At 38.3% G+C, this 26,507-nt stretch overlaps 1 protein-coding gene across 1 annotated transcript in view; it reads right to left on the bottom strand.

The window, feature by feature from the left end:
- The window catches only part of SEC63 (SEC63 homolog, protein translocation regulator), a 66,609-nt gene extending 42,102 nt beyond the window's left edge, over positions 1-24,507 (bottom strand). The window contains exons 1-3 of the mRNA XM_054569792.1: positions 24,267-24,507; positions 6,078-6,177; positions 3,335-3,449 (exon numbers count right to left, since the gene is read on the bottom strand). Coding sequence (XP_054425767.1) covers positions 3,335-3,449; positions 6,078-6,177; positions 24,267-24,390 — 339 coding nt within the window. The 5' untranslated portion in view covers positions 24,391-24,507. The remainder of the gene's footprint in view (positions 1-3,334; positions 3,450-6,077; positions 6,178-24,266) is intronic.
- Between the last annotated feature and the right edge of the window lie 2,000 nt (positions 24,508-26,507).

Genomic DNA, 26,507 nt, shown 5'->3' on the forward strand with positions numbered 1-26,507 from the left:
CAAAGTTTCTTTTGAGAAATTGACTTACAGCCTTATGAGAAATCCGCTGTAGGTAACTAACTTCTTTTCTCACGCTGCTTTAAAATTCTCTCTTTATCTTTAACCTTTGGCATTTTAATTATGATGTGCCTTGGTGTGCACCTGTTTACGTCAACCATGTTTAGAATTCTTTGTGCTTCCTGGACTTAAATATATATTTCCTCCAACAAATTAGGGAAGTTTTCCTTCATTAATTTTTCTAATAGATTTCCAATTTCTTGCTCTTTCTCTTCTCCTTCTGGAACCCCTATGAGGTGAATGTTGGTTTGCTTGAAGTTGTCCCAGAAGCTTCTTACACTCTCCTGCATTTTTTGGATTCTTTTTTCTTCTTGTTGCTCTGCTTGGTTGTTTTTTGTTTCCTTGTGTTCCCAATCATTGATTTGATTCTCAGCTTAATCCACTCTACTGGTGATTCCAGCTAAGTTGTTCATTTCCATTAGTATGTCCTTCATTTCTGCCTGGTTTTCTTCTTATGCTGTTGAAGTATTCACTGAGTTACTTAAGCATCCTTAAAACCAGTGTTTTGAACTCTGCATCTGATAGATCGCTTACCTCTATTTTATTTAGTTCTTTTTCTGGAGTTTTCATCTGTTTTTTCATTTGGGCCAAGTTTCTTTGTCTCCTCATTTTGGCAGCCTCCATGTGTTTGTTTCTGTGTATTAGGTAGAGACACTGTGGATCCCTGACTTGGCAGCATGACCTGTAGGATCCAGTGGCACAGCCTTCCCAATCACCCAAGCTGGGTACTTGTCATGTACCCTGTGTGGGCTGAATACACCCTCTTCTTGTAGTTGAGCCTTGTTTGCTGTTGGCATGTCTATGGAAGGGATTTACCCAGACCAGACAGCTGCAAGGACTGTCTGTGACCACTGACCACCAACGTCCACCCTCCATGGAGGATCAGTTATGCCAGAGCAGAGCGGTGGTGCTCTGATGTGCTCTATAGCTGTCTATTGGGTACACACACTGGCTCTGAGGTTTCTCAGGTGATGCAGGTCAGGATCAGCCAACACCTATATTCCACTTGGGACCACCCAGCACGAGCTACGAAGCAATCTGCTGATAGCTGCTAACTGTGCTGGGCTTGGAGGTTCCCAGGCAGAGCCAAACTGTGATCCAAAGCTGGCTGCTGCTAGTGCCCAGCCTGGGGCTGCTTAACTGGAGGTACAGGGCTGGAGGTGGGACCATAAATTGGGTGGGGCAGAGCATCAGTTAATCACCAGAGTGGGGCAAACAGTGTAAGCCAGGTTGATAAGAGTCTCAGATATGGCTCCCACCTGCCAGTTCTGTGACTCTGTGGAGGGAGGACTCATAAAGGCACAATGGCCTCTGCCCGCCTTTCTGTCTGGGAAGAGAGCTGTCCCCCAGCTCTCACCCTGATGCCAGACTCTTCAGTTCCTCCCCATATGCCACTGGTGCCTTTCAAATTGCTACCATGGTGGTGCTGGAGCTCAGAGAGAGTATATCTGAGTAAGTTCAGCATGGGCCCTTTAAAAGGAACTCTTTGGGAGTCCAGTAGTTTTTCTCACCAACTCCAATCCTGCTGGTTTGTAGAGCCAGAAGTTATGGGGGCTTCTCTTCCTGGCACTGGTACCCTGGGCTGGGACTCCTCACTCCTGAGATATTCCTCCCCAATTTTTATCTACCACATGTAGGTGTGGGACCCACTCATTCCATGTCTCCATGTTTCCTACCCTTCTGGATTGATGTGGTTTCTTTACTTCCATAGTTGTTGGATTTCCATTCAATTCAACTTCTGACAGTTCTGAGTAATCTCTGGTTTGTAGTTTAGTTGTAATTTTGATGTGGTTGTGCGAGGAGGCCAGCCGTGTTTACCGATGCCTCCGTCTTCCATACTCAAATTTTTGACTAGGCAGGACTGGCACCCCAACCCCTACATTGTCAAGGGTCATCTATAATGGCGTATTTAAATAAAATAAAAGGATAGTGATATTCAAATATCAAAGAATGATCAAGGTAAATTAAATCTGGCTGAAAAAACCCTCCAATCATAATTTCCTTTGTAAGAAATAATCTAAAGAATATATGCTGAAGAATGTCTGGTTTTATCTGCCTGTCAATATTTTAATATTAAGTAAATACTTAATAAGCTTTCCTTGGTTGTTTTCTAATTAGACTCACTTTCTAGTAAGTATTTGATATTGACTTTTCAGAGCATCAAACTGCCCCTAAACCTTTTAATCTTTAAAATCTCTCAATGACCATGATTATCATAGTAAGAAAAGGCAAATGATAGGTATACTTTTCTTCTACAAAGCAGAAAACCAGAAGATAAATACACTCCTTATTTGTGTTATATGTGTCTCTGGATCAAGCCATCTACTAAGCAGTGACTAGAATTAAAAGTGGTTTGGAGAAAAAAAATGGAAAGAGCACTAGATTTAGTTTGCCTAGGACCCCAGACAAGATACTAATTTTCCTGGCCTCATTTTCACCATCAGAAAAAAAAAAAAAAGCTAGCCCTGACCAGTGTGGCTCAGGTGGTTGGGCATTGTTCCACAAAGCGAAAGATTGCTGGTCAATTTTCAGTCACACTAGGACACATACCTAGTTTGTGGGCTCAGTCCCCAGTTGGGAAACATATAAGAGATGTGTCTCTCTCACATCTATGTTTCTCTCCCTCTTTTTCGCCCTCCCTTCCCCTCTTTCTAAAAATAAATAAATAAAATGATACTACAAGCAATTAAAAAAGAAAAAAAGAAGGCTAGATAACCTCCAGCATTCGTTTCAGTTCTAACTTCTCAATGATATACCTAACAGACTAATTTTTGGTTAGGACTTATTAATCAAGTTCAATCAAGAGATCACCCAAAGGATATAACCAAGGTTAACCTGAATTTCCATGACAATGAAACCAGTTCTTTTAAGACATAAAGAGTTAACACTCTACCTTAGTGTCAACTAAGACAGGGTCATTAGACTTTTAATCATCCAACTAACACATAAAAACTTCCTGGTTTTAACTTTGCATTAAACCCACCTTACACATGTCCTTTAAAAATATACTCACTAACCTCTTGTCTGATCTTCAAATACTATGACATTTAGCAATTACAAATCAATCCTTAATAGGATGGCAATCAACATCTACAGCTTAAAACACATGTACATTAAAATACTAAATAATAGATTAGATACGTACCTATTTTAGTAAAAAACTTAACTGACAGAAGACTTATTTTTTAGGCACAGGCCAATTTCTCTTAGGATGAGGACTTATAGTACTTTCATGGGATCATTAAACTAATGTGCATTATATAAAAATACTACTTACGGGATCCAAATTTAATACTTCATAAGGATTGTATTCTTGATATTCTCGGTCTGTTTTGGAAACTTTGTATGCAAGAAATAAGAATAATGCCCATCCCGCAAGCAGAACTACTTTCCTGTTTAGAAAAAAAGGATAAGTGAAGTATAAATAAATACAACTATATGGTTTTCCTTTAAGAGACCTTATGGCAAGATCAAGATATAAAACCATCTAAAGTAGTCTCACATTGTTATGCTATTGATTCACCTTCTAAACTCCCATGATAGCAAGAAAATAGTATCTTTTTCACTTTTGAAGTCTCCAGAATCTTGTACAGTGCCTGGCTTTTAATATTCTCTCAGTTATTACTTTTAAATAGTAGTCCTTCTACTATTTAAGTAAATTCAGTTTATTAACTTATTGGACTATTACATTTGATCAAAATATATTAATACCAAGTATTCCATAAACCATTTAATGTAAAAAGAAAATTGTTCTTGACCCTCCAATAACACTTTTAGATAAACTACAAAAAAAAAGGAACTCTCTTACACATTACACTATGAAAGAAAATCTGACAGTAAGGTATCAAAAGACCTAAAGAAGTACATACCCTTTTAACTATCCATCTGCTTCAAGAAACTTGAAGTAAGAGAACTCTAGTTTAGAAAGCAATAAACTAGAATTAACTATATAAAGTGTAAAAGGATAGTTACATATATAAATAGCAGCAGAAAAAAAATATGCATTTAAGTGCCTATTAATAGAGTACTAGACAAATAAATTAACAGTATATCCATACAGTGAAATATGATCTAGCCGCTAAAAATACTTGTGGTAGAAAATTGTCTACCTTGTATTAATATTATTAAGTTAAAAAAACAGGTTTCAAAGCTGTATGTACATGTAATATAATCCTATTTTTAAATAAGTCTATTATAAATAAAAACAAAGAAAGGCAAATCATCTTAACAGTGGCTATCATCAAGTGATGAAACTGAATTGTTTTTTTATACCCTTTGTACCAAAATTTATTACAGTAAATAGGAACTGTTAAACAAAGACAAAACAGATCATAGGAGGCCTAATCAAATAATATTGGAGTGACCGGCTTTCAAAGACAATGTTCCATGTGTTTAGGCTCTCGTTAGGAACCTAGCTTTAGAATGAGACTCTCAAATCCAGTTCCAACACACCTACTTATCTTTATCACCCTGATTTTTCAAACAAAATAAATCCCCATCTTCCAAACTTCCCTAAGCTTGTCCCACTACCATGCTTTGCTCTTTGGACTTACTACCTAGAATTCCCATTTCTCACCTCTGCCTATCCAAACTGTATTCATCCTTTTAGAACTCAACTCTGATTATTCACCTTCTAAGAAGCAACCCTTAATCCTCATCAATGAAGAGACTGTGGTTACAGTCACAAAGAAGCACATACCACATCTTTCTTCCTCAGACTCATGGCAAGCTCCTTGACCACCTTGACAGGATCTTACTTCGGTTTTGACTAACTTCAGAGTAGCTTAAACAAAACACTGAGATGCAAATTTCTCTCCATCTGGCCAAAATAATTCTCAAAACCGTACTAAGGGCATAATAAATACTGTAAGCTGCTTTCCACACTGTCTGCCTGCCTAAAGAAGAGGGAGCCCGCCTGAAGCACTCCAATTTTTATCTGGCTATCTAGGGAGAGGTTGTCACAAACACAGGCTCCAGAACAAAACTACCTGAAGCCAAATCCCAGCCTCATCACTCATTAACTGAGAAATCTTAGCAAGTGGCTTGCTTAGTCTTTTAAATTCAGTTTCCAACTTTTAGGGTAGGTGTGAGAATCAACTGAGATTAGGTATCTAGAGCACCTAGAAAGTGCCTCAGAGATAATAAACGATCAACTTCTTTTAGCTACTAGTTGTTATTAGTTAACTCACCCAAATCTCAGCTCAGACCTCTTTACTCAGAGAAGCTTCTCATCTCCAGACTGAGTTAAGGGCCATTCCTCCAGTCTTTCATGGCATCCCCCTTACAACCCTTACCAAACTCTACTATCATTATCTGTTTACTTGCAAGTAGCTCCCATGACCGTTAAGTAATTGAAACATATCTAGTTGTTAATCACAGTATACCAGCACCTAGTTTAATACCTGACGCATAGTGTACATAGTAGGTGCACAATAACTCCTGATTGAACAATAAAAATAACTTAAAATAGTAATTTTTAACTCAAATACCACTTCTAGCTGCACAACTTTGGTCAAGTTACCTCATTTTCTTAGTCTCCGTTTCATCGTCTAAGAGAGAAGCAGCAAAAACATCTACCCTGAAGTTAATATAGAACTAATGAGATAACATATAAAGCCCTACTAGTATAGAACCTGGCATACAGTATCTGCTCAATAAACTTTATCACCATGAAATGCAAACTTGATCATGTCACCTCCCAGCTTTTGATATTCTTTTAAAGATTCCTCTATAGTCTTTAAAATAAAAATTCAAATCCTGACCCAAGATGCACAACGTCTTCCCCTCCAATTTAACGTCTCTTTTTCTCCTTCTCCCAAGTCAGAAGTACACTCTCTCTCCTTCGAACTTATAAACCATTCTGTTCAGACAGCTCTCAAATTTACTATTCACATCTTACCCTTACTAAGGCCACAATTTCTTTACAGAACATGTTTTATTCATTATTATACCCTTACTTTAGATGATACCTAGCAAAAAGTAAACACCAAGTGTTTTTTTAATTGAAATCAATTACTTACTTTACTGTAGGTATAATATTTGGCTGAGGTTTTAATAACCGTAAACGATACCACATACATCTTCCATATACGTTTCTGATATTCTTTAATCGAATTTGCTCTGTCAAAAAATAAAAGGTGGTAAGTTAAATCATTTTTCACAGTGAAAGCAAAATTATATTTAATACTGTACTAACCTTCATTACCATGCTAATATTTTACTGGAACATGAAAGTACTGCCTACTTAAATAACCTTTAAGAAAAATTCACAGGATAGGTTAAATTTTCTGCCATTCAGAACAAATAATCTATCTGGCAAATTTTATTCAACTTTTGAATAGCCAACTTTTATTCAACATTTGAAGGTACCAAAGAACCGTTTTTCATGTGAGGCTTCAATAACTGCTAACTGAAAAATGTAGTAACTGACTTGTACCCAAAATATTTAGTCATATAATCAGTAACTTGAGACGTTCCCTCCTCCTCTCCCTTCTACTGAAGAAGGAATAAAAACTATAAAACAGTTGAAACATGTAGTTTATTAAGGAAACTAAGCAGAAATGATATTCTTCAAACATGAAAATTATATTAATGAGCAAAGTCACCCAAACCTGTAAGAAGTTAAATAGATTCATGTAAGAGTTATGACAAAAGGTATTATTTTAATTCCCAGGAAAAACCTGCAACTCAATTGAAAAGAAATTAAACCAAAACCAAAATATCACAGTTTTTAAAAAAAACTACAATCACTTGGTTTGACTAACACTCCCAAGTTAAAAAAATATTTAAGTTTTAAAATAAAATACCCTTCCACAAAGCTGGCATGCAGACAGCAAAGAACAAAGAAGCACCTACCCCTCCCAAAGCCAAAGCCAAAACAAAGGCTCAGCAGGCCACGAAGGCAGTACTATAGGACATCCACACACACAAAAAGGAGATCCACATTTTATTCACCTTCTGGCCCATGACAGTGCAAAGACAGCCAAATAGCCTCAAAAGAACAACAAGTCTGACCACTATTCCATCATCGGGTTCCCCCTTAGCACTGAAGTCAGCCATGAAGATACAACACAAAAGCACATTTGTGTTCATTGTAAATGATAAGGCCAAAAAGCACCAGATCAAACAGATTGTGAAGAAGTTCTATGACAATGACATGGCCAAGGTCAGACACTGCTCAGGCTGAGAAGAAGAAATATGTTCAACTGGCTCCTGATTATAAATGATGCTTTGGATATTGCCAACAAAACTGAAATCATCTAAACTGAGTCCAGCTGGCTAATACTCAATATAAATTTTTTCAGGTTTTAAAAAACTAGAGAACCACAGTCCTTAAATGAGATGCCAGATAAGTAAAAGAACTTTACATATAGTAGAATGCTCCAAAGCCACCATGTAAGAAGCCCAACTATCCTGTTACCACCATGCTTTGAGAAAAACAGCCACATGGGAGAGCATACGGCAGGAGGTATCAGAGCCAGGTGTGGTGCAGAAGGATCCATGTAGGGGAAGGGGTGGTGGCAGAAAAGGTAATAAGCAGGGGGACTGATCAAATAAGTAACTACAGGGGAGGGCAACAATAGGTTTACAGTTGTATGTGAAACAGAGTTTACTCTTGTATTATTACTTATTAATTATTTTATTATTTAGTATTGTATTATTATTGTTGTTAACCTACTTTTGCCCATCCCTGTATGTTAAAGATAACTGGAATCAGTTTTTCAGTCAGACAAGGGTCTTTTATATATATATATATATATATAAAATACAAAATAAGAATGAACCTCGTGGTGTTAAACTGGATAAAAAAGCATCAGTATGAACTAATATCTTTTAATATAGGTGTAGCTATATACACATACATACATATTCCCTAATTCTATCTAATAAATGAAACTAGAACAGTGACATCTCAATAACAATGAGCACACCTGGCACTCAGATCTTGACTTCTAATTACTATTCTCTGCTAATAAGAACCAGGGATCAAAGTATCTTCCCACAAAAACATTACAAAAGAGAAAAGGATGATTTCACAGTACGGAAGTGTGGTAGGCTGAATTCCACCACCCCCTGCCACCCCCTCTCCCAAACGTCTTCATCCTAATACCCAGAACCAGTGGGTATATTAATTTATATGGCAAATGGGACTATACAGATGTGACTAAACTGAAGATCTTGAGATAAGATTATCCTAGATTATCTGGGTGGGCCTAATATAATCACAGGGGACCTTATAAGAAGGAGGCAGAAGGATCAAAGACACTTGGAGCAGAGGCTACAGAGATGTCCTTTGAAGATGTAGAGAGGGGCCACAAGCCAAGGAACATAGGCTATCTCTAGAAGATGGAGAAGGGAAGGAAACAGATTCTACTCTAGGGCCTCCAGAAAGAACTAGCCCTGCCAACACTGTTAACTAGTTCAGGGAAATGAATTTTGGACTTCTGGCATCCTGAACTATAAGAGAATGAATCTGTGTTGCATTAAGCCACCAAAGTTGTGGCAGTTTGTTACAGCAACAACATAAAACTAATACAAAAAACCTGGTAGTCGCCACCTTAATCATGTTATCAGTGAACATCACCAGCAATGGGACAAACTGCAATTACACAATCTGACAGAAGGCAATCAGTCAGAATCAGTTTTGTGAAATTCCTGCCTGAATGTTATTATTAAAAAAAAAAACACCAAAAACCCAGACAACCGAAATTCAGGTTCATCCTACAAAATAATTGGCCAGTAACCTTTAAAGTCAAGAAAAAAAACGAAGAACTGTTTCAGACTTTAAGAGGCTAAAGAAACGTGTTAACTCAATGTGATATGTGATTATGAATTGGATCTACTACTATAAAGGACATCATTGAAACACATGAAAAAACTTGAATGGGATCTGAGAATGAAATGGTAGTAATGTAATGTGATTTTCATGGTTAAATTATGGACACTTTTGAAAATACCACTGGAGATTTTTTAATCTGTATTTCATTAAACTAAGCCTTCACAGTCTCCCATTTTCAAGTTCAAAACCAAGGAAACAGTTGATAAGGTTATAAGAACAAAGCTGAAGTCTATTAGCCAGACAGCTTGATCTATTCAAAGAAATGACACTCTCTCGATGTCCCTGGCCAAGAGAAAGTACACATGGTTTTCAGCCCCCACAGTCTTGTACAATGTGTACATTATACCTCACTCTTCCAAATCAAAAATTGTATCTTAACCTTTTAGAAGAAAATTTAAGTCAGTCGGTAAGTACTACTGGGTATGGTTTATACCACAGCACAATGGCATTTAGATTTCCACCACAACTAAATATTCATAATACACATTCCAAATCTCTACATGAATGACATCTGTCCAAGTTATCAGAAGTTCCTCCAGACAATTTTTACATGACACTTCAAAGAATAAAAAGAAGTTCATTTATAAACTTCTAAGAAGAATAAAAAGAAGTTTGTTAATAAACTTCTGGTTTATAGAATTACTAGTTTCATAGCCAGTAAAAATTATGTTAATATCATTAATATATAATAAAGTTTCTTAAATTATCCACATTTATGGAAGAGGGAAATTACAAGGTCATAAAACAATTCTGTAGTTTGAAAAACCACATAACATATTACGGTTGCTCTCAGCCGCTGAATATAAAGTTTACATGTCTGTGGGAGCAGTCCAGGTTTTGGGAGGAGGTTATTATGGTTATGCTTCATAAGCTGCACGGTGCCTTTGCTAAAAGAGTCACATCCATCTGTCCATACCAGGATATTCTGCCAGGCTGCAGCAAAACTGAGTGAACTCACAGCACCACATTCTTAGAACCCAAAGAGTTAAAAAAGTTATCAGCCAGGTCTGAAGTCTTCAAAACTGTGAGCCTGCTTATCACAAAAAAATTTTTTTAATCATGTACCTTCCTGTAGATTTCTAATTTGCCATCTAAAATTTTTCATCATAAAATCTGGCCAGTGTGGCTCAGTTGGCTGGAGTGTCATCCCATACACCAAAAGGTTGGGGGTTCGATTTCCAGCCAGAGCACATACCTACACACCTAGGTTGAGGGTTAAACCCAGTCCAGGCACAAATGGGAGGCACCCAGTCGATTTCTGTTTCTTTCTCTCTCTCTCTCTCTCTTTCTCTCTCTCTCTCTCAATAAACATATTTTTAAAAGTAAAAATTTTCATTGTTTGAAGAGTTACAATTAGATGCCATTTCTGATATAAAGTTGACATTTTAAAATAAAATAGTTCCATTGCTTTTAAATGCACCAATGAAATATTTTTTTTAAAAAAGCCACCATCATCCATTTATAACAACTCATAAATAAGCCCTTCATTCTACTTCCCCCACATAACTTTATCCTAATGTACTTTTACCCTGGTAAGGCATTTGTTACAATACTAACACACACTTCTTAAAATTAATTTTTTAAATCACTATGACTATTACATCTTCCCAACTTTATATTTCAAAATTTTTCAAGCTTTCAGCACAGTTGAAAGAATACTAAATGAACAATACCTTTCACCTAAATTCAACCAATTGTTAACATTTTGCAACTGTGGCTTTATCTCTAGCTTCCTCTTTCCTGCCCCCTCCTTTTTTTTCCTCAATTATTTTAGGGCAAGTTGCAGACATCAAGACATTTCACCCCTAAATGCTTTGGCACATATCACCATAAGTTTTACATCTATGAGGTTTTACATGTTAAAATTTCTGCCACTACATTTTTTGATATTATCCAGGCAACAGAAATATTACAAATTCATAAATTATTAAAATAAAGAGTAAAAAATGTTATGCTTTCACTTATAAGCAACCTGTAAATATCCTGTATGTTCTAAAAAAGTTAAAACCCTAAATAATGTAACTTATTTTTAAAAATAAAAAATGTGCTTTTGCCTATGTGACAAAAGATAAAATTTTTATCTTCTAATTTAACTATATCTTGCCAAAATTTGAAGTTGCAAATTACCTCAAACCACTCAATTTACAGAAAATGTATGCTGTGTAACCTATGGCAAGGCAGTCCTCACTATTAAACCAATTAAGTAAAGGAAACTTGGTCAGAAAATTCTTATTTCATTTTTTAGTACAGATAAATATATCTAAAAATTTGTATATCTTGAGGATTATAAAAATCACTTGGAAATAAATTTTAGGGCATGCTTTTTAATGTCAATTATTAAAATTAAAGTCAAATGATATACAGATAATTTATTTAAAAGAAAAAGATGTACCACATTTCTCTTTCCAAAATTCATAGACTCCTAAAACTATTCCTAAATCCTAAAGGATCCAAGAAAGTGGTGCCAAGAATCAAAAGGTTATACTGAATATTCCAGAAAGTCTAAAAAACATTATACATCAGTTTTTTCTACCTATCCCAAGTCTACCTGCAGCTAGTTGATAACATAGTATTGCACCATGATGATACTGGCTCACTTACTGGTGGGACCATCAAGCTGGGGAGCTTAATTACTTTATTATGAAAGAACAAAAACGCCAAAGAACAACAAAAACAGGCTGGGTAAGACAGCCCTCCCCTACCCACCAAATCTCAATTAATGGTAGTTTGGCATATTCATAGCTCACTGTGAGGTGTATCTTACAATTACAAGTGTTATCACTGTAAACAACCTTTGTAAAGGCCACTTTAAAAACACAGCAAGTGGCTACATTACGGAAATTAAAAATGTATAACTACAGTATGATCAAAATACCAAATGTTACATAATGACACACCTGTGGCTTGGAATAAACTATCCAGTGATGCTATCACATTTAGAACCCAAAAGTGCTATATCCTAAACAAATGTAAACAAAACATACATATTCTGAAGAACTGTTAGGTAACCAAAAAATAGCTCTGGTGATCACAAAGACACTGAGGTTGAATACATGAAGAATTTGAAATAACTGTTTCCTGAAATATAAAGGGATAAAACTGCTTTTAATCTTCACCCTCGGATATGTTTACTGATTTTAGAGAGAGGAAGGGGGAGAGAGAAACATCGCTGTGAAAGAGAAACATCAGTCAACTGCCTCCTGAACGCACCATGCCCCAACCCGCAACCTAGGCTATGTGCCCTGACCCGGGATCAAACCGAAACCTTTTGGCCCACAGGACAACGCTCCAACAAACTGAGCTACCCAGCCAGGGCAAGGATAAAACTATTTTTAAAGTACTATATTTTACAGTATGTGATTTTTAAATATACAACTAAAACTTAAAAATTATACATTTTAAGTAGATATGACTTCATCCTTAAAAGGATATATATTCAAACTGGCCACAAAAACTCTTTTTCATCTCATGAAGAAATAGAAGAGTAAGTCAGATCTTGTCACATCTCTGCTCATGAACCTTCAATAGTTTCCCGCTGCATCTAAAATAAAACCCAAGCCTCATCCTGACTTAAAAGACATGATGCATCCCAGCTTCCTCTCTGACTTTATCCCAGATTATTCTTCTCATCTGCCACACACATGCCACTTTGGTCTTCTCTGTTCCTGGAATATGCCCAACTCGTTGCTTTACAAGCTTTTGTACACAACTGTTCCTCCAGCCTGAAATAGGCTTTTCCCACCCAATTCAGGTCTTTGAATGGTTGACTCTCTTTTGTCACTCAGTTTGAAGAAATGTTCTCAGGAATATTCTCTGAATACTCTGTTTCTCTACAAAGTATTTATCACTATCTGATATTTTTTATTGTTCATATGGGGTATGTCAATTGTCTCCCCATACTAGAATGTAAGCTTCAAGAGAATGAGGATCTCGTCTATATTGTTCACCCTGATAATCCAGTGCCTAACACATAATGTCTAGCAAATAGTGGATGCTTAGTAAATTTGTTGAATGTACTTAGGACATAAGAATGTATTTAGGAGGGTGTCATTTAGGACAACCCCTTCATCACTCTGGGGGTATGAATGTATTATTGTACTTTTTTTTTTAAATGAGGCTCAGAGAGGTTAAGTAACTTGCCCAAAGTTACAGATGGTACCAAAAGAATAGCAACCGCTAAAGAAATGAGAGAGGACTTGTGAGCAGGTTCAAATTCATAGGCCTGAGTAATTAACCCCTTTATTTTAACTGCCTTCCCCTAAAATAACTAGATTGCCTAAAATAGACCATGTCCCTCTTCTCATAAATTTAATCACACCTATCCTAACTATTATCTCCAAAGCAGAAAACGTAATATGTAAAAAGTCCAGGTCAAAAAAATTAAGAACGATGGGAAGCTAACAACGACTGATTAGATACCTCTAACAAAAAGTCTGGTGAAAGAGAAGTATACACACACACACACAAAAAAAAAGTGCTATAAATAAAGCTGCTGCAAGGATTTCAGTACTGAAGTGTGTGGGACAAGGAACACAGCACATAAATTTCGGGGGGCGGGGAGGGTGGCGGAGATGGCAAACCAGTTCCTTCTTGTTTCTTTTAGCTCAATTTGCTATAGAAATGTCAAGGTCCAAAAGAAAAGCAAACATCCAGATTGTCATTAAAAGGACTGTATCCTCGGAAGAGTCCCAGAAGTAGAACTATTAGGTTTAAATTTTTAAACATTTTTATAGCTTTCTAAAAATGTAGGACTTTACATTCTGTTGTGCTCTGAATCTAACAATTCAGGTACTTGTCTAATTACGATCTTCCCACTCCACCCAGATTACAAGCTATCAGAACAGGACTAGATTACACTCATCTTTTTATCATCTGCTGCTCCCAGTTTGTACAGGCAAACACTGACATGCTCAATCAATAACTACCAGATTTAACTAAACAGGCAAAAATCTAAAGCCAAAAAGACCTGGAATCTACATGAAAAAATTCCTCTATCCATACTGACACAAACACAATTCCAAAATGTAAGGAACATCTTCTTAAGAGAATGAACAACACTTTTCAAAGAAGCAATGTGATGGTGGGACTGGCAACAACATTTCTTATCAAAAGTGCGTTAATATTAAGAAACATTTTTAAAAAGGAAGTTCAAGTACAATATGGACATATTTGTTAAGACCTTATTTATGTCTGAATAAAAACTATGATTAATGGAACAGATACCTGCGAAAATAAAAAGCTTATTTTTGTTTTTCAGGTTCTTCAAGATCAAGCAAGTATGCAATATGACCTTTAAATAAAAACAACTTTACAGGATGCATTTATTAATCCAATGTCTGCACCACATCTATGAAGCCTAAATGTGGTACTATAATGCACACTGTCAAGTCCCCAGCTGGTTTCCTCTATTGTGTAGGACTTAAGAGTGTCCATTCTACATATCTGATACCCCTTTCTTTCAGAATAGAGCACAGTGGGAGTGACTCTATTTTAAAACGACTCAAATTTCTCTCTAATATCCCTTCTGCTCTAAATTAAATATGCACATTCATAAAATCTACTCCTCTGAACACAAAGCTGATACTGGCCAGTTTTTGTGTTTAAAAACAACAACAACACACAAATCCACTCAAGAGATTGAAATAATCAACTCTACTGTAATTAAAAATCACCTATATAAATTAAATCATTAAGACCAACATTTCATTTTATTTATTATTTTATTTTTATCCTCACCTGAGGACAGTTTTTCATTGCTTTTAGAGAGAGAGGAAGGGAGAGAAAAATCAATTGGTTGCCTCGCACACCAGACCCAGGATCATACATACCCTGACCTGTGATGGAATCCGCAACCTAGGCATGTGCCCTGACTGGGAATCAAACCCACAACCTTTTGGTGTACAGCACAATGCTCCAACCAGCTGAGCCACCCAGCACAAGATTTCATTTTAAATAAAAATGTTTATCCCCATCTTTTTCCCTGTACTCAATCCTCAAAACTGATGTTATTAAGTTATTATTGAGCCAATCACCAAACAACTTTTAAGAAAGAGAGAAATAAGACAGAGATGAGTGAAAATTCAAAATCTGCACTCTACTCGCATTCTCTCCATGATACTTACATTCCATAAACAGCCCGAGCAATCTTAGAATTCTCTTTCTAATCTGCCCATTACCCTACATCCTGACATCTCAATGTACTAATAAGCCTCTTAAATGGATTCCTTCTCTATCTACTTTTTCTCCACCTAGCCACCACCACCCTCCATCACCTCTACCAAACCATTCTTCACACAGTGCTCCACAGAAGCAAAAGTGACCATGTTGTTACCCTACTTTAAAATCTCCATTGTTTACCCAATAACTTACAAAGTGCTAACTTTCTAAAATGGTTCACTTGCTCCTAAGAGTCAATCATATTAAATTTTTACTATTTCTGAACATGTCTTCGTTTTTGCATATGCTTTGCCCCACATCTACAATGCTCTTACCGATTTACTTTTTAAGACCTATTGTAAATCACCTCTCTTCTGCATGAAGCACCTGAATCCCAAAACAGAATTAATTATTCACTCCTTCTGTACTCCCAGGGCACTTTCCACTTGCCATTTTAATACTTATTATAACATCTAATATTAATTACAGGAGGCAGTATAGAGTAGTGGCTAACAAGAGAATGACATTAAGAGAGATTTAGGTCCAACATCCAATCTTCTACCTAGTACCTATATGGCTTAAGGCAAGTTAGTTAACATCTATAGGGCTTCATTTTTTCTTTAATAAAACTGGGATAATACATGAATCTAGCTCAAAGTGCTACTGTGAGTGCATTTAGTACTACGCACCTTAAGGCTAGTAAACATTCAATGAATACCAGTGGAGCTGAAATATGGAGGATCTCAATTATCCCTCTCAGACTGGAGGGGGATGTAGGACCTTCCCCCACAAGAGGAGAAATTATGTCGGAAGTCATCCCCACAGGGGTTGCATACACCAAAATACTGAATTAGCCTTTGGTGATGAAATTACAAGCAATTTTGAGTGTGTTTCTTTGTGTTCTTCTACACTGGATATGTGCCACTTATTAAGAAAAAAAAAATTATAGGCACTTAAAAATCTGACCCATCACCTAGAAGCTGTATCTAGTATGAAGTTAATACGCAATAAATATTTGCTAAATGAAGCAACTTCTATACTACATTTAGTTTTGCAAGCTTGTTTATGTGTGTCTATTTCTTTGCTTCTCATAATCACTTCTTGGATAGGTAAAGCAGGTTATTATTACAACCCCCACAAAATGAGGCTGAGAGTTCAGAAATAACTAAATAGGGGCTAGGCTGAAACTTAAAACCAAACCTTCTAACTTTTCAGAGTTTTCTTACCCTACTACTAATCACTGAAAGTGGACTCCTACTTGCATTCCCAGGTCAGAGAGCCGAATCTCTTGACACCACTTGAGAAGGAGTAAGCAAAGAAAAATAAAGACATGTAACTTTTTTTAAAAGTCTGATTAATCCTTTCAAACAATAAAAAAAGAAAAAATTTGAGTAGTTAATTTCCCAATGAAATTGCTCCAGAAAGACTATGTAACCAGCAAAAATAATAGAAGCTAATAGCCCCACTATATGCCAGACACTGCTCCAACACTTTACATGTATCTGTTTAATCATCACTTTATTTCTGTGAAACAGATAACTATCTCCATTTTACAGAGCAGTAAACTAAAACACAGAAGTTAAATAACTTGCCTAAAATCACACAGTAAGTACTGAATATGATCAAGGAGTAAGGTCATTCATAAGTTTTCAGCATTTTCACTTCTGCATATTTATCTGAAGAATTCCAAAAAACTAATTAGAAAAGATATATGCATCCCTATGTTCATTACAGCACTATTTACAATAGCCAAGATATAGAAGCAACCTAAATACCCACTGGCTGACAAATGGATAAAAAAGATGTAGTATGTATATACAATGGAATATGGCTCAGCCATGAAAAAAGAATGAAATCTTGCCTTTGCAATAACGTGGGTGGACCTAGAGGGCATTGTGCTACATGAAATAAGAAAAAGATAAGTACCCTATGATTTCACTTACATGTGGAATCTAAAAAATATATATAAATGAACAAACAAAACAGAAACAAATTCATAGATACAGGGAACAAACTGGTGGCCCCAGATGGGAGCCGGGTTAGGCTGGATAGAGGAAAAAGGTGAAGGAATTAAGGAGCATGAATTGCCAGTTCTAAAATGTCAGGGATATAAAGTACACATAGGGAATACAGTCAATAATATTGTATCAATAACTATGGTGCCAAACAGATACTAGACTTACTGGGGCGACCACTTCATAAGATATATAAACGTCTAATCACTATGCTATGTATCTGAAACTACTATAATATTGCATATCAACTATAATTGAAAAATAAATTTAAAAAATAAGACACAAAAACTTGAGGGACTTCCAGTCAAGACGGCACCATAGGCAGACATGGCTCACCTCTTCACACAATCACATCAAAATTACAACTAAAATATAGAACCACCACCACTCAGAACTGTCAAATTTCAAGTTGAATGTAAGTCTGACAACTATAAAATTAAAGAAACCTCATCCATTCAGACTGGAGGGGCGCAGACACAGAGCCGGCTTGTCCCATATCCACATACGGTGGATAAAAATTCGTGAGGGGTATCTCAGGAGCAAGGAGTCCCAGCCCCACACCAGACCCCCCAGCCCAGGGTTCCAGTGCCAGGAAGATAACTCCCCATAATTTCTGGGTGCAAAAACCAGTGGGGATTGAGTCGGTGTAAGAAACTTCTGGAGCCCCAAGCAGTTAACTCTCAAAGAGCCCACACACAGGCTCACTTACTCATCAGACTCACTCTCTCTGAGCTCCAGCACCAGGATAGCAGCTTTAAAGGCACCAGTGGCATACTGGGAAAAATTGGAGTGTCTGGCATCAAGGTGAGAAGAGGCCATTGTCCCTTTTCTTAGCCCTCCCCTCAAAGAGCCACTGAGCCCGCAAGCTGCTGTGGTATCTGAGACTCCATCAAACTGGCTAACACTATTTGACCAACCTTGGAGATCCCAAGAGATTCCGCCACACCCAACTTAAGCCCCCTCCCACGCTGCTTTTCCATATCAATGCCTGATTTTTGCTCATGTTTCACAACTTCCTAAATCTTCTCAAACAAGTAACAGCTGGCCTCAGCGAGCCCCAAGCCCAGCACTAGCAGCAGCCGGCCTAGATCCATGGCTTAGCTTTGCCTGGGAATCTCCAAGCCCAGCACAAGTACCAGCCATCCCAGATTGCTTTATAGCTCAGGCAGGGTGGCCCTGAGCAAAACACAGGTGGGGGCTGACCTTGGCCTGAACCACCTGGGGAAACTCCAGGGTCAGGGCACCCCGTGGACAGCTACAGACCACATCAGAGCACCGCCATGCTGCTCCTGCACAGCTGGTCCTCCAGGGAGGGCAGAGGTTGGTGGTCAGTGGTCATACCCAATCCTTGCAGCTGATTGGCCTGGGTAAATCCCTCCCATTGATCTGCCAACAGCAACCAGGGCTCAACAACAAGAGAAGGGTGTACTCAGCCCACACATAGGGCTTACCTCCAGTGCCCAACTTGGGTGATAGGGGTGGCTGTGCCACTGGACCCTACAGGACACCTACTATATTAGGCGACGCTACCAAGACACAGAGTCAAAGCAGCTCTCCCTAATACATAGAAACAAACACAGGGGAGACAAAACGGGGAGACAAAAAAACATGGCCCAAATGAAAGAACAGATCAAAACTCCAGAAAAAGAGCTAAATGAAATAGAGACAAGCAATATAGAGTTCAAAACACTGGTTATAAGAATGCTCAAGGAACTTAGTGAGGACCTCAGCACCATAAAAAAGATTCAGTCAGGAACGAAAGATACACTAATTGAAATAAAGAAAAATTTACAGGGAAACAACAATAGAAGGAATGAGCCAAGAATCAAATCAATGAGTTGGAACACAAAGAAACAAAAAGCAACCAATCAGAACAAGAAGGAAAAAGAATCCAAAGAAATGAGGATAGTTATAAGCAGCCTCTGGGACAATTTGAAGAGGTCCAACATTCGCATCATAGGAGTGCCAGGAGGAGAAGAGCAAGAGCAAGATATTGGAAATCTATTTGAAAAAATAATGAAAGAAAATGTCCATAATTTGGTGAAGGAAATAGACATGCAAGTTCAGGAAGCACAGAGTCCCAAACAAGATGGATGCAAAGAGGCCCACTGCAAGACACATCATAATAAAAATGCCAAAGGTTAAAGATAAAGAGAGAATCTTAAAAGTAAAAAGAGAAAAGCAGTTAGTTGCCTGCAGGGGAGTTCCCAAAGACTGTCAGCTGATTTCTCAAAAGAAACTCTGCAGGCTAGAAGGGATTGGCAAGAAATATTCAAAGTCATGAAAAGCAGGGACCTACAGCCAAGATTGTTCTACCCAGCAAAGCTATCATTTAGAATCAAAGGGCAGATAAAGAGCTTCCTGGACAAAGAAAAACTAAAGTACTTCATCATCACCAAAGCATTATTGTACGAAATGTTAAAGGGACTTATTTAAGGAAAAGAAGATCAAAACTATAAATCAAATGGCAAAAATTCATATCTATCCACAACTGAATCTAAAAAACAAACTAGGCAAAGAAGAACAGAGACAGAATCATGGATAAGGAAGGCCTTTTCATGGTTGCCAGACTGGGACGGGGTGTGGAAAAATGGGTGAGGAGGTGAGAGGATTAAGAAGTACAAAGAGGTAATTAGAGAATAGCCATGGGGCTATAAAGTACAGTATAGGAAATGGAGCAGCCAAAGAACTTTACACATGACCCATGTTCATGGACATAAACTATGATGGGGAGATTGCCCAAGGTGGTGGGGGTGCTGGGTGGAGGAGGGCTAAGGGGGAAAAAATCAGGACAACTGTAATAGCATAATCAATAAAATATAATTTTTTTAATAACTTGAAAAAAGCAATGATATATTTTATCTCAAATCAAAGGATCTATAATCCTTAACCTATGAAAGAATAAAAGCATGCTCTTATTTGAAATTCTAAAAATTACCAGTGGTTATTTTCTCTTGCACATATCGCTGTAAGCCTACACTATTAGTTTTTTTTAACAAAACTATTTGGCTTCAACTACAAAACTTTACAGCATTATTCTACAGTAAGTGTTTCTTAGCTTTCTAAAACAAAAAGGTTAAAACATTAGAGGGCTTGGGTTTTTTGTTTTGTTTTGTTTTTTAAGCAAATGGCATATAGCAAATGAAATACACCGAACTCCCAAAAATGACAACTCCATCAAAAGGATGTTCTCTTAGCAGCACTTCTCGAGCTAGCTACAATTTACAATCACATATGGACCTTTTAAAACACACACAATATTTTGGGGACAGGTATAAGCATTTTTAAACAAGGATTCTAATGTGTAGCCAAGATTGAGAACCACTAAGGAAATCTAAACCCTCCATGTTATTATTTCACACAGAGCTTTTGTCCATAATTGTCTGAAAAAGTATTCAGTCATGCTATCCAGCCATTTTGCAAACAACCAAGAGAGTAAAATAAAAAGGACCCTTCAACTAATAAAAGGGTATTAATTAAAAGACCACTTAGCCCAAAAGAACAAACATTAAGGCAAAAGGATTCCACTGATAATGTTTTGGATAACAGAGTAACTTCAATTAATATGTCAAATGTGCCAATGACCAAGCTATTTATATTTTTCAAACACAAGATTTTACAATCTCTTAAATGGTGCCATGTTTTCTGAAAGCCCAATAATTTGAAATGAGCTACACTAAAACAACTATCAGCCATGAAACTGAGAGCCCTAAACATGTCATTTTTAAAAAAGAAAAAAACAAAACTAAACTAAAGATTACTTAAATAACTTTAAGGTTGTGTAATTGCTGGCAAAGAAAATCTTTTCATGCCTTCATACAGAGGATATCCCTGAAAAGTCAAGATTACCATAAGGTCTCTGAAACTCAAAATCATATGCCTACATTTCTGTATTGGCTACTCAGTTTCACAGGAAAATCAAAATAAGCTTCAAAATCAAATATTAAAACACCCTATTTATTACTGAAAAATATTATCATCTTGTATTCAAAATCCTTGAGGATGGATATATCATCAGCACTTCTCAGATTTTAGAAAGACAGTATGTTTCTACTGTAACAAAGCTCAGGAGAGTCTAGAACAGCTCCAAAAAACAAATAAATAAATACTACAACAGCAAAATATGATGACTTTTTTTAAGTGAGAAGAGTAAAGATTGTAAGTAACCTCTTAATGGTACAAGTCACTAGATTATTTTCAGCAAACATCTGAAATAACTTTTTTCCCCAGAGTTTTTGGTGAATCTATAATTCAAGATTTCTCAGTGATATGGTGATTACCAGAAGGAAAGAGGGGTTGGGAGAGTTACAAGATGGTATATGGGAATAAATGGTGATGGAAGAAGACTTGACTTGGGGTAGTGAACACACAATACAACAAATGGATGATTATTACAGAATTGTACACCTGAAACTTATATAATTTTATTAACCAATGTCACCCCCCAAAAAATCCAGTAACTAAATAAATAGCTTTAAAAAAAAAATTTCTCTGTGATATTCAAGACACTGCAACTGGACTTTGTGAAAAAAAGGCACTATGACAAAACTTCCCTTCAATACTACTGTAATTCGAAAGAAACAACTCTATTATGTTAGATACACAAAAACATCCAAGCAGGGTCCACCAATTTTCATGATGATTAGAACAGCATTTAAATCCACCTTAATTTTTATAATGCAATATGGGACAAGACCAAACAAATACATCAACAGATGCAACATTTACTGACTAATTCAAGTCTGAAGCAGAGAGCCAGATGTGAAGGGACAGATAAACACCTAACTTTGTGTCTAGCAATATGGAAACAACAAAGGGCTTGGAAGCTAAGCAGACCTGGCTCCATCACATAGGAAAGTTACTTAAGCTCTCTACCAGTTTCTTCATGTAAGAATGCAGGTGATAATAATAGTACCTATTTCCTTGTATTTTTAAGAGGATTAATTAAATAAACTAACATTCGAAGTCCATATTGACTTATACTCAACATTAATTCCCTACCACTTTTCCAAAGACCAACTATATGTTGAAGGGGCACAGTATAACCTGCCTATGATATGTCAGCGATTTTCAACCTTTTTCATCTCATGGCACTCATAAGCTAATTATTAAAATCCTGTAGCACAGCAAAATAATGTATCTACTGATCTGATTTAAAAAAAATAGCTATAATTTTTATTCATTCACACTGGTTGTCATTTCGTGACCTGACAATCTAAGGGAAAACAGCTCAGTGTTCCTGACTGAACAGTCAGGTACTACAAGTTGAAAATCGCTAATATAAGTTACCAGGCAAATTTTATAATACAAAACCCACCATGAAAATATAACTTCAAAATATAACATTAAAGACTAATTTCTGAAGTCAGGGCAACTTTTTGCAACACATTCAAAACAAACCTACCTACTCTTCCAATACCTTTTTGTCTTCCACACAACCAACTGCACACAAAGTAGGTGATAAGTGAAAATAAACTACTACACTGAAAAATGCACTATTTTTACTTGAAATAAAATTACCAGAATGGTGCCCTGGCTGGCATGACTCAGTGGGTTGAGCAACAGCCTGTGAACCATAAGGTCAAGAGTTCGATTCCCGTTCGTTCGGGGCACATGCCTGAGTCGTGGGCCAGGTCCCCAGCTGGGGGCCTGCGACAGGCAACTGATAGACGCTTCCTTCTACTCTCTCTCTCTCTCTCTCTCTCTCTCTTCCTCTGTCTCTAAACAATAAATAAAATCTTTTTTAAAAAATTACCAGAATGGCCTAGGTTTTATAGATAAAGGGAAACCATTATGGTATTAAAACTTCATCACTTATACACAACTACTGCCCAAAGAATCCAGACAATTTAAATAAACATAGACAAAAAGGGCCCAACAGACCAAAATCGATTTCCATAAACTATCCACTGAATGAGAAAACTGGTAACTTTGGTCAGAATTCTGTGCCTAATTTAAATTGTGGTTAACTGTACAAAAGGATGGAATCCTTTATTATTTATCCTACATTCAATTTTAATTTAGTTCCATTATGTAACTCAGGAATGTTGCAAAGCAATGAATCAGCCTTAAAGCACAAGTTCTGAGCTGATTCAATGCTTCAGTGTTACCTATTTCCCCAAAGTACTGTATAACCTAGACCTCCACCACACCCAACTTGAGAAGATAAAATCAAGTTAGCTTAGCTCCTGTGAAGTAGAAGCTTTCCCTAAATGTTGTTAATACTCAAATCCTATTAGTTACTGGTAGCACTTCCATAAATAACCTATTAGGGTCTTACAGTTCCATCAGTTTTAAGTATATCACCTACCATATGTCCTAGTACAGTGAAACAAATGGAATCCAAGGATTACCCAAACATAAAATGCCTTGACAAAAATCTGTAGTATTCTGTGTTCTGTGTTCTAATCCGATGTTATTTAATGGGAAAAGACATAACTAAATGCAAAAGAAAACCCAGCTACCTCGTAACTACCTTCAGGAAGAACTATTTACAAGACTTAAACCTTCGTGCTTGCACTTTTTGCGCCATAAACAGGAAACGCCAAAGAAGAGGAAAATAGAGAAAAGCCTATTTTTACTAAGGGGGATAACCACCACAAGTGTGAGTTAACAAATGAGAAAGCAACGGGGAAAGGGACGGGGGGTGGGGCGGCTGGTGAGCTCAGTTGGAATCCTAAACATGCCACCCAGCTCAGACGGTACCCAGAACATCTGTAACGACAGCTGCAACAGGGAAACGGGGCTGTCGAAGGAAGGACTGTGGCTGGGGGGCTCAGAGTTGTGCCTGCACGCTCAGTTTCCTCCTTTGCTAACTCTTCTCTCACAATTCCCATCCTCTCATCCCATCCTGCTTCCTCCATAAAGAAAAATACATAATAATACCATAGGCAGAGAAGACAAAGAGACAGGAGGAGGCTGTAAAGAGTGTCCAAAACAATGGGGAAAGAGAGTGCGAAGCGAAACTCCCGAAGAGGACAATGAAGGGTGGTGGAGAGGAGCCCGGGGAGGCACCGAGGGAAGCACCGCCCGCGCGGCCCGGTCTCGCGTCCAGGCGTCCGCCGCCGGTGGGGCCCGGGCTCGGCGGTATCTACCCGGACGCGGCGAGCTGAACTGGGCCGGAACGGACGGGAGTGGCGCGGCCCGGAGGGGCCGGCGGGGCCTGGGCAGATCGGCGGGCAGCTGCAAGACGAACTCACCGGCATTCTGGTCTCGGGGCCAGAGGTAGTATGTGGCCGGGATCACGATGAGCCCCACGAAGGAGGTGAGGAAGTAGAAGAAGGTGTTCCCGCTGTCATCGTACTGGAACTGCTGCCCCGCCATGGCACACCCACCTCTACCTCCCCAGTCTCACCGCCGCCCTCACGACCCCACTCAGCGCTCGGACACCGAGCGCCCCGGCCCGGTGTGGCGTAGCTTGGACGCCGACGCCGCCTCTCCGCCCCACCCCCACGCTACTCTCACGGACACGCCGCCGCTACCGCCGCTACCGTCGCCAGCTCTCGCGAGAAGAAAGAGATCCCGCCCCCCTCAGCTTGTACCACCCCAGCCTCTCCTTCACACGCTCGCTAAGGGAGACGTGGCGCGCGCAGCCGTTGAACTCCGCGAGGTCCCGCCCTTGACCCCGCCCCCGAAACCATAGTCCCGCCCCTCAAGATTCTCTAGCTCTTCCCCTAGGACGTTTCTAGCCAAAGAGTCCTCTTACCTTGGTTCTTTGCTTCCTTTCCCAGTGACCCACCCCGGGTCCAGAGGGTCGGTGTGTGGAGATCCAACCGAGGCTTCTGCGCCGTGTAGTGGGTGCGGGCGGTTCACCTGGCTGGGACTGGGGTCGCAGCTATTCTGAGCAGAACTTTCGTACCTCCCCCTTCTCTCCTATCCCTACCTCACCCTGTCCTGTCTTCTCGCTTTTGAATTCACCTAGTTGGATAATAGTTTTCTTAGGTTACGGATCCGCTCCTCCAGCCCCAACAGGGCTGCACAGGGGAGGCTGGTGGGGGTTTTATTTGCAAAGTAATGTTTGCTATTAAAAGACTGAGGTGTACACTGCGCCCATTTTGCAAATGGACATTCCCCAAGCCGTTAAAGACTGTTACCTATCCATTCCAGAGTTAATATATATAGCCTCCTAACAGCATTTCTTCGACCCAGGCAGTAGGCTGAGACCTTTATTGCTTTATATCATTTAATTGTCAGTAAATCCCTTGCAATAAATCAGAGCATGTCCCGCTCTCCAAATGAGGAAATTAAGACTTAGAGGGATTGCCTAAAATCACGCAATCTAGGGGTTCAAACACAGATCACTCTGACGCCACAGAGCCAGCGTCCTTGACCACCACTTCGTCGTGGACCTTAAGATTTCCCTGAGGGCGGCTGGCACTCCCCGCGGGATGTGAGCAGGAATATTCGCTTTGATGAGGAACCGCTGGAGGAGCAGTTGCTCTAAGAAGCCTTTCTTTCGTTGGCTGTGGGATCCCAGAGACAGGTGTCAGCTGGGCTGGAAGTGGAGAGGGCTGGTGTCCTTGATCTGGGAATGACCCCGCGATCCCGCAGCAGCCCTGGCTGGGGCCAATCCGAGTCTCCATCTCCCCTCTGCGGATGAAAAGGAAAGGCTCACTCGACCCCATACCTCCAAGAGTGGTTGTGAAGATTAAAAGGAATTACAGTGAAAATGCTTTTCAAAGCAAAAACTATGTAATAAGCAAATACTACATATTACACTATATTTCAAGAAGTCATTTTAAGACTTTATATTCTATTTACTAAGTTCTTTTTAATACACCTTCCGTTGTTGGAAGAGAAATCTGGTCATGTATCATCTTTTATCTCATGTTCTCAAAACTAGTGCTCTCATTATTGGTAATACTTTCCTTTATGATAGACTATACTCACATGTAGTCTCTCTTCCCTTTGAAATGTCCTACCCACCCGTTTTGAAAGGAAATTTCAAAAAATTATTTTCTCTGCATTTCCCTTCTCACTTTTTTCTGTTTAAAGTTTTCAAAGACAATTTAGAGGGGGGGGAATAAAACATATAAATGAGAAGAAGAGGACTGGACTCTGAAGTCAGCACAGAATTGTGATTACCTAATGCTAAGGTGCCCAGAACAATTTGCCTTGCTTCAGAAACAAATTAGTCATAAAATCACCTCAGCTGATGTACGTAGGATCCTGAAGTTTCTTTTGTTTATGTTGAATTTGTTAAGTCTTCCCAGGTTTTAATAATGCTGAACTGGTTATTTTTTTTATTACTCTCATTACATGTTTTTCTCAGCATTTGTGTGAAGATAATACATCAGTTTTATAATCTTGTGGCAATATAAATTATTAATGATAAGTAGTTCACTTCTGACTTTTTTTTCTGCAGTAATCGCCTTTTCATTGCAGTTTTTGGGGTCATGCATAAAAGTGGCTTGAACAGAACTAAACCATGAAACAACATT

This window comes from Pteronotus mesoamericanus, unplaced genomic scaffold (assembly GCF_021234165.1).
Source record: "Pteronotus mesoamericanus isolate MK-2021 breed Mesoamerican mustached bat unplaced genomic scaffold, CSHL_Meso_final contig_20, whole genome shotgun sequence".
NCBI classification, from domain to species: Eukaryota; Metazoa; Chordata; class Mammalia; order Chiroptera; family Mormoopidae; genus Pteronotus; species Pteronotus mesoamericanus.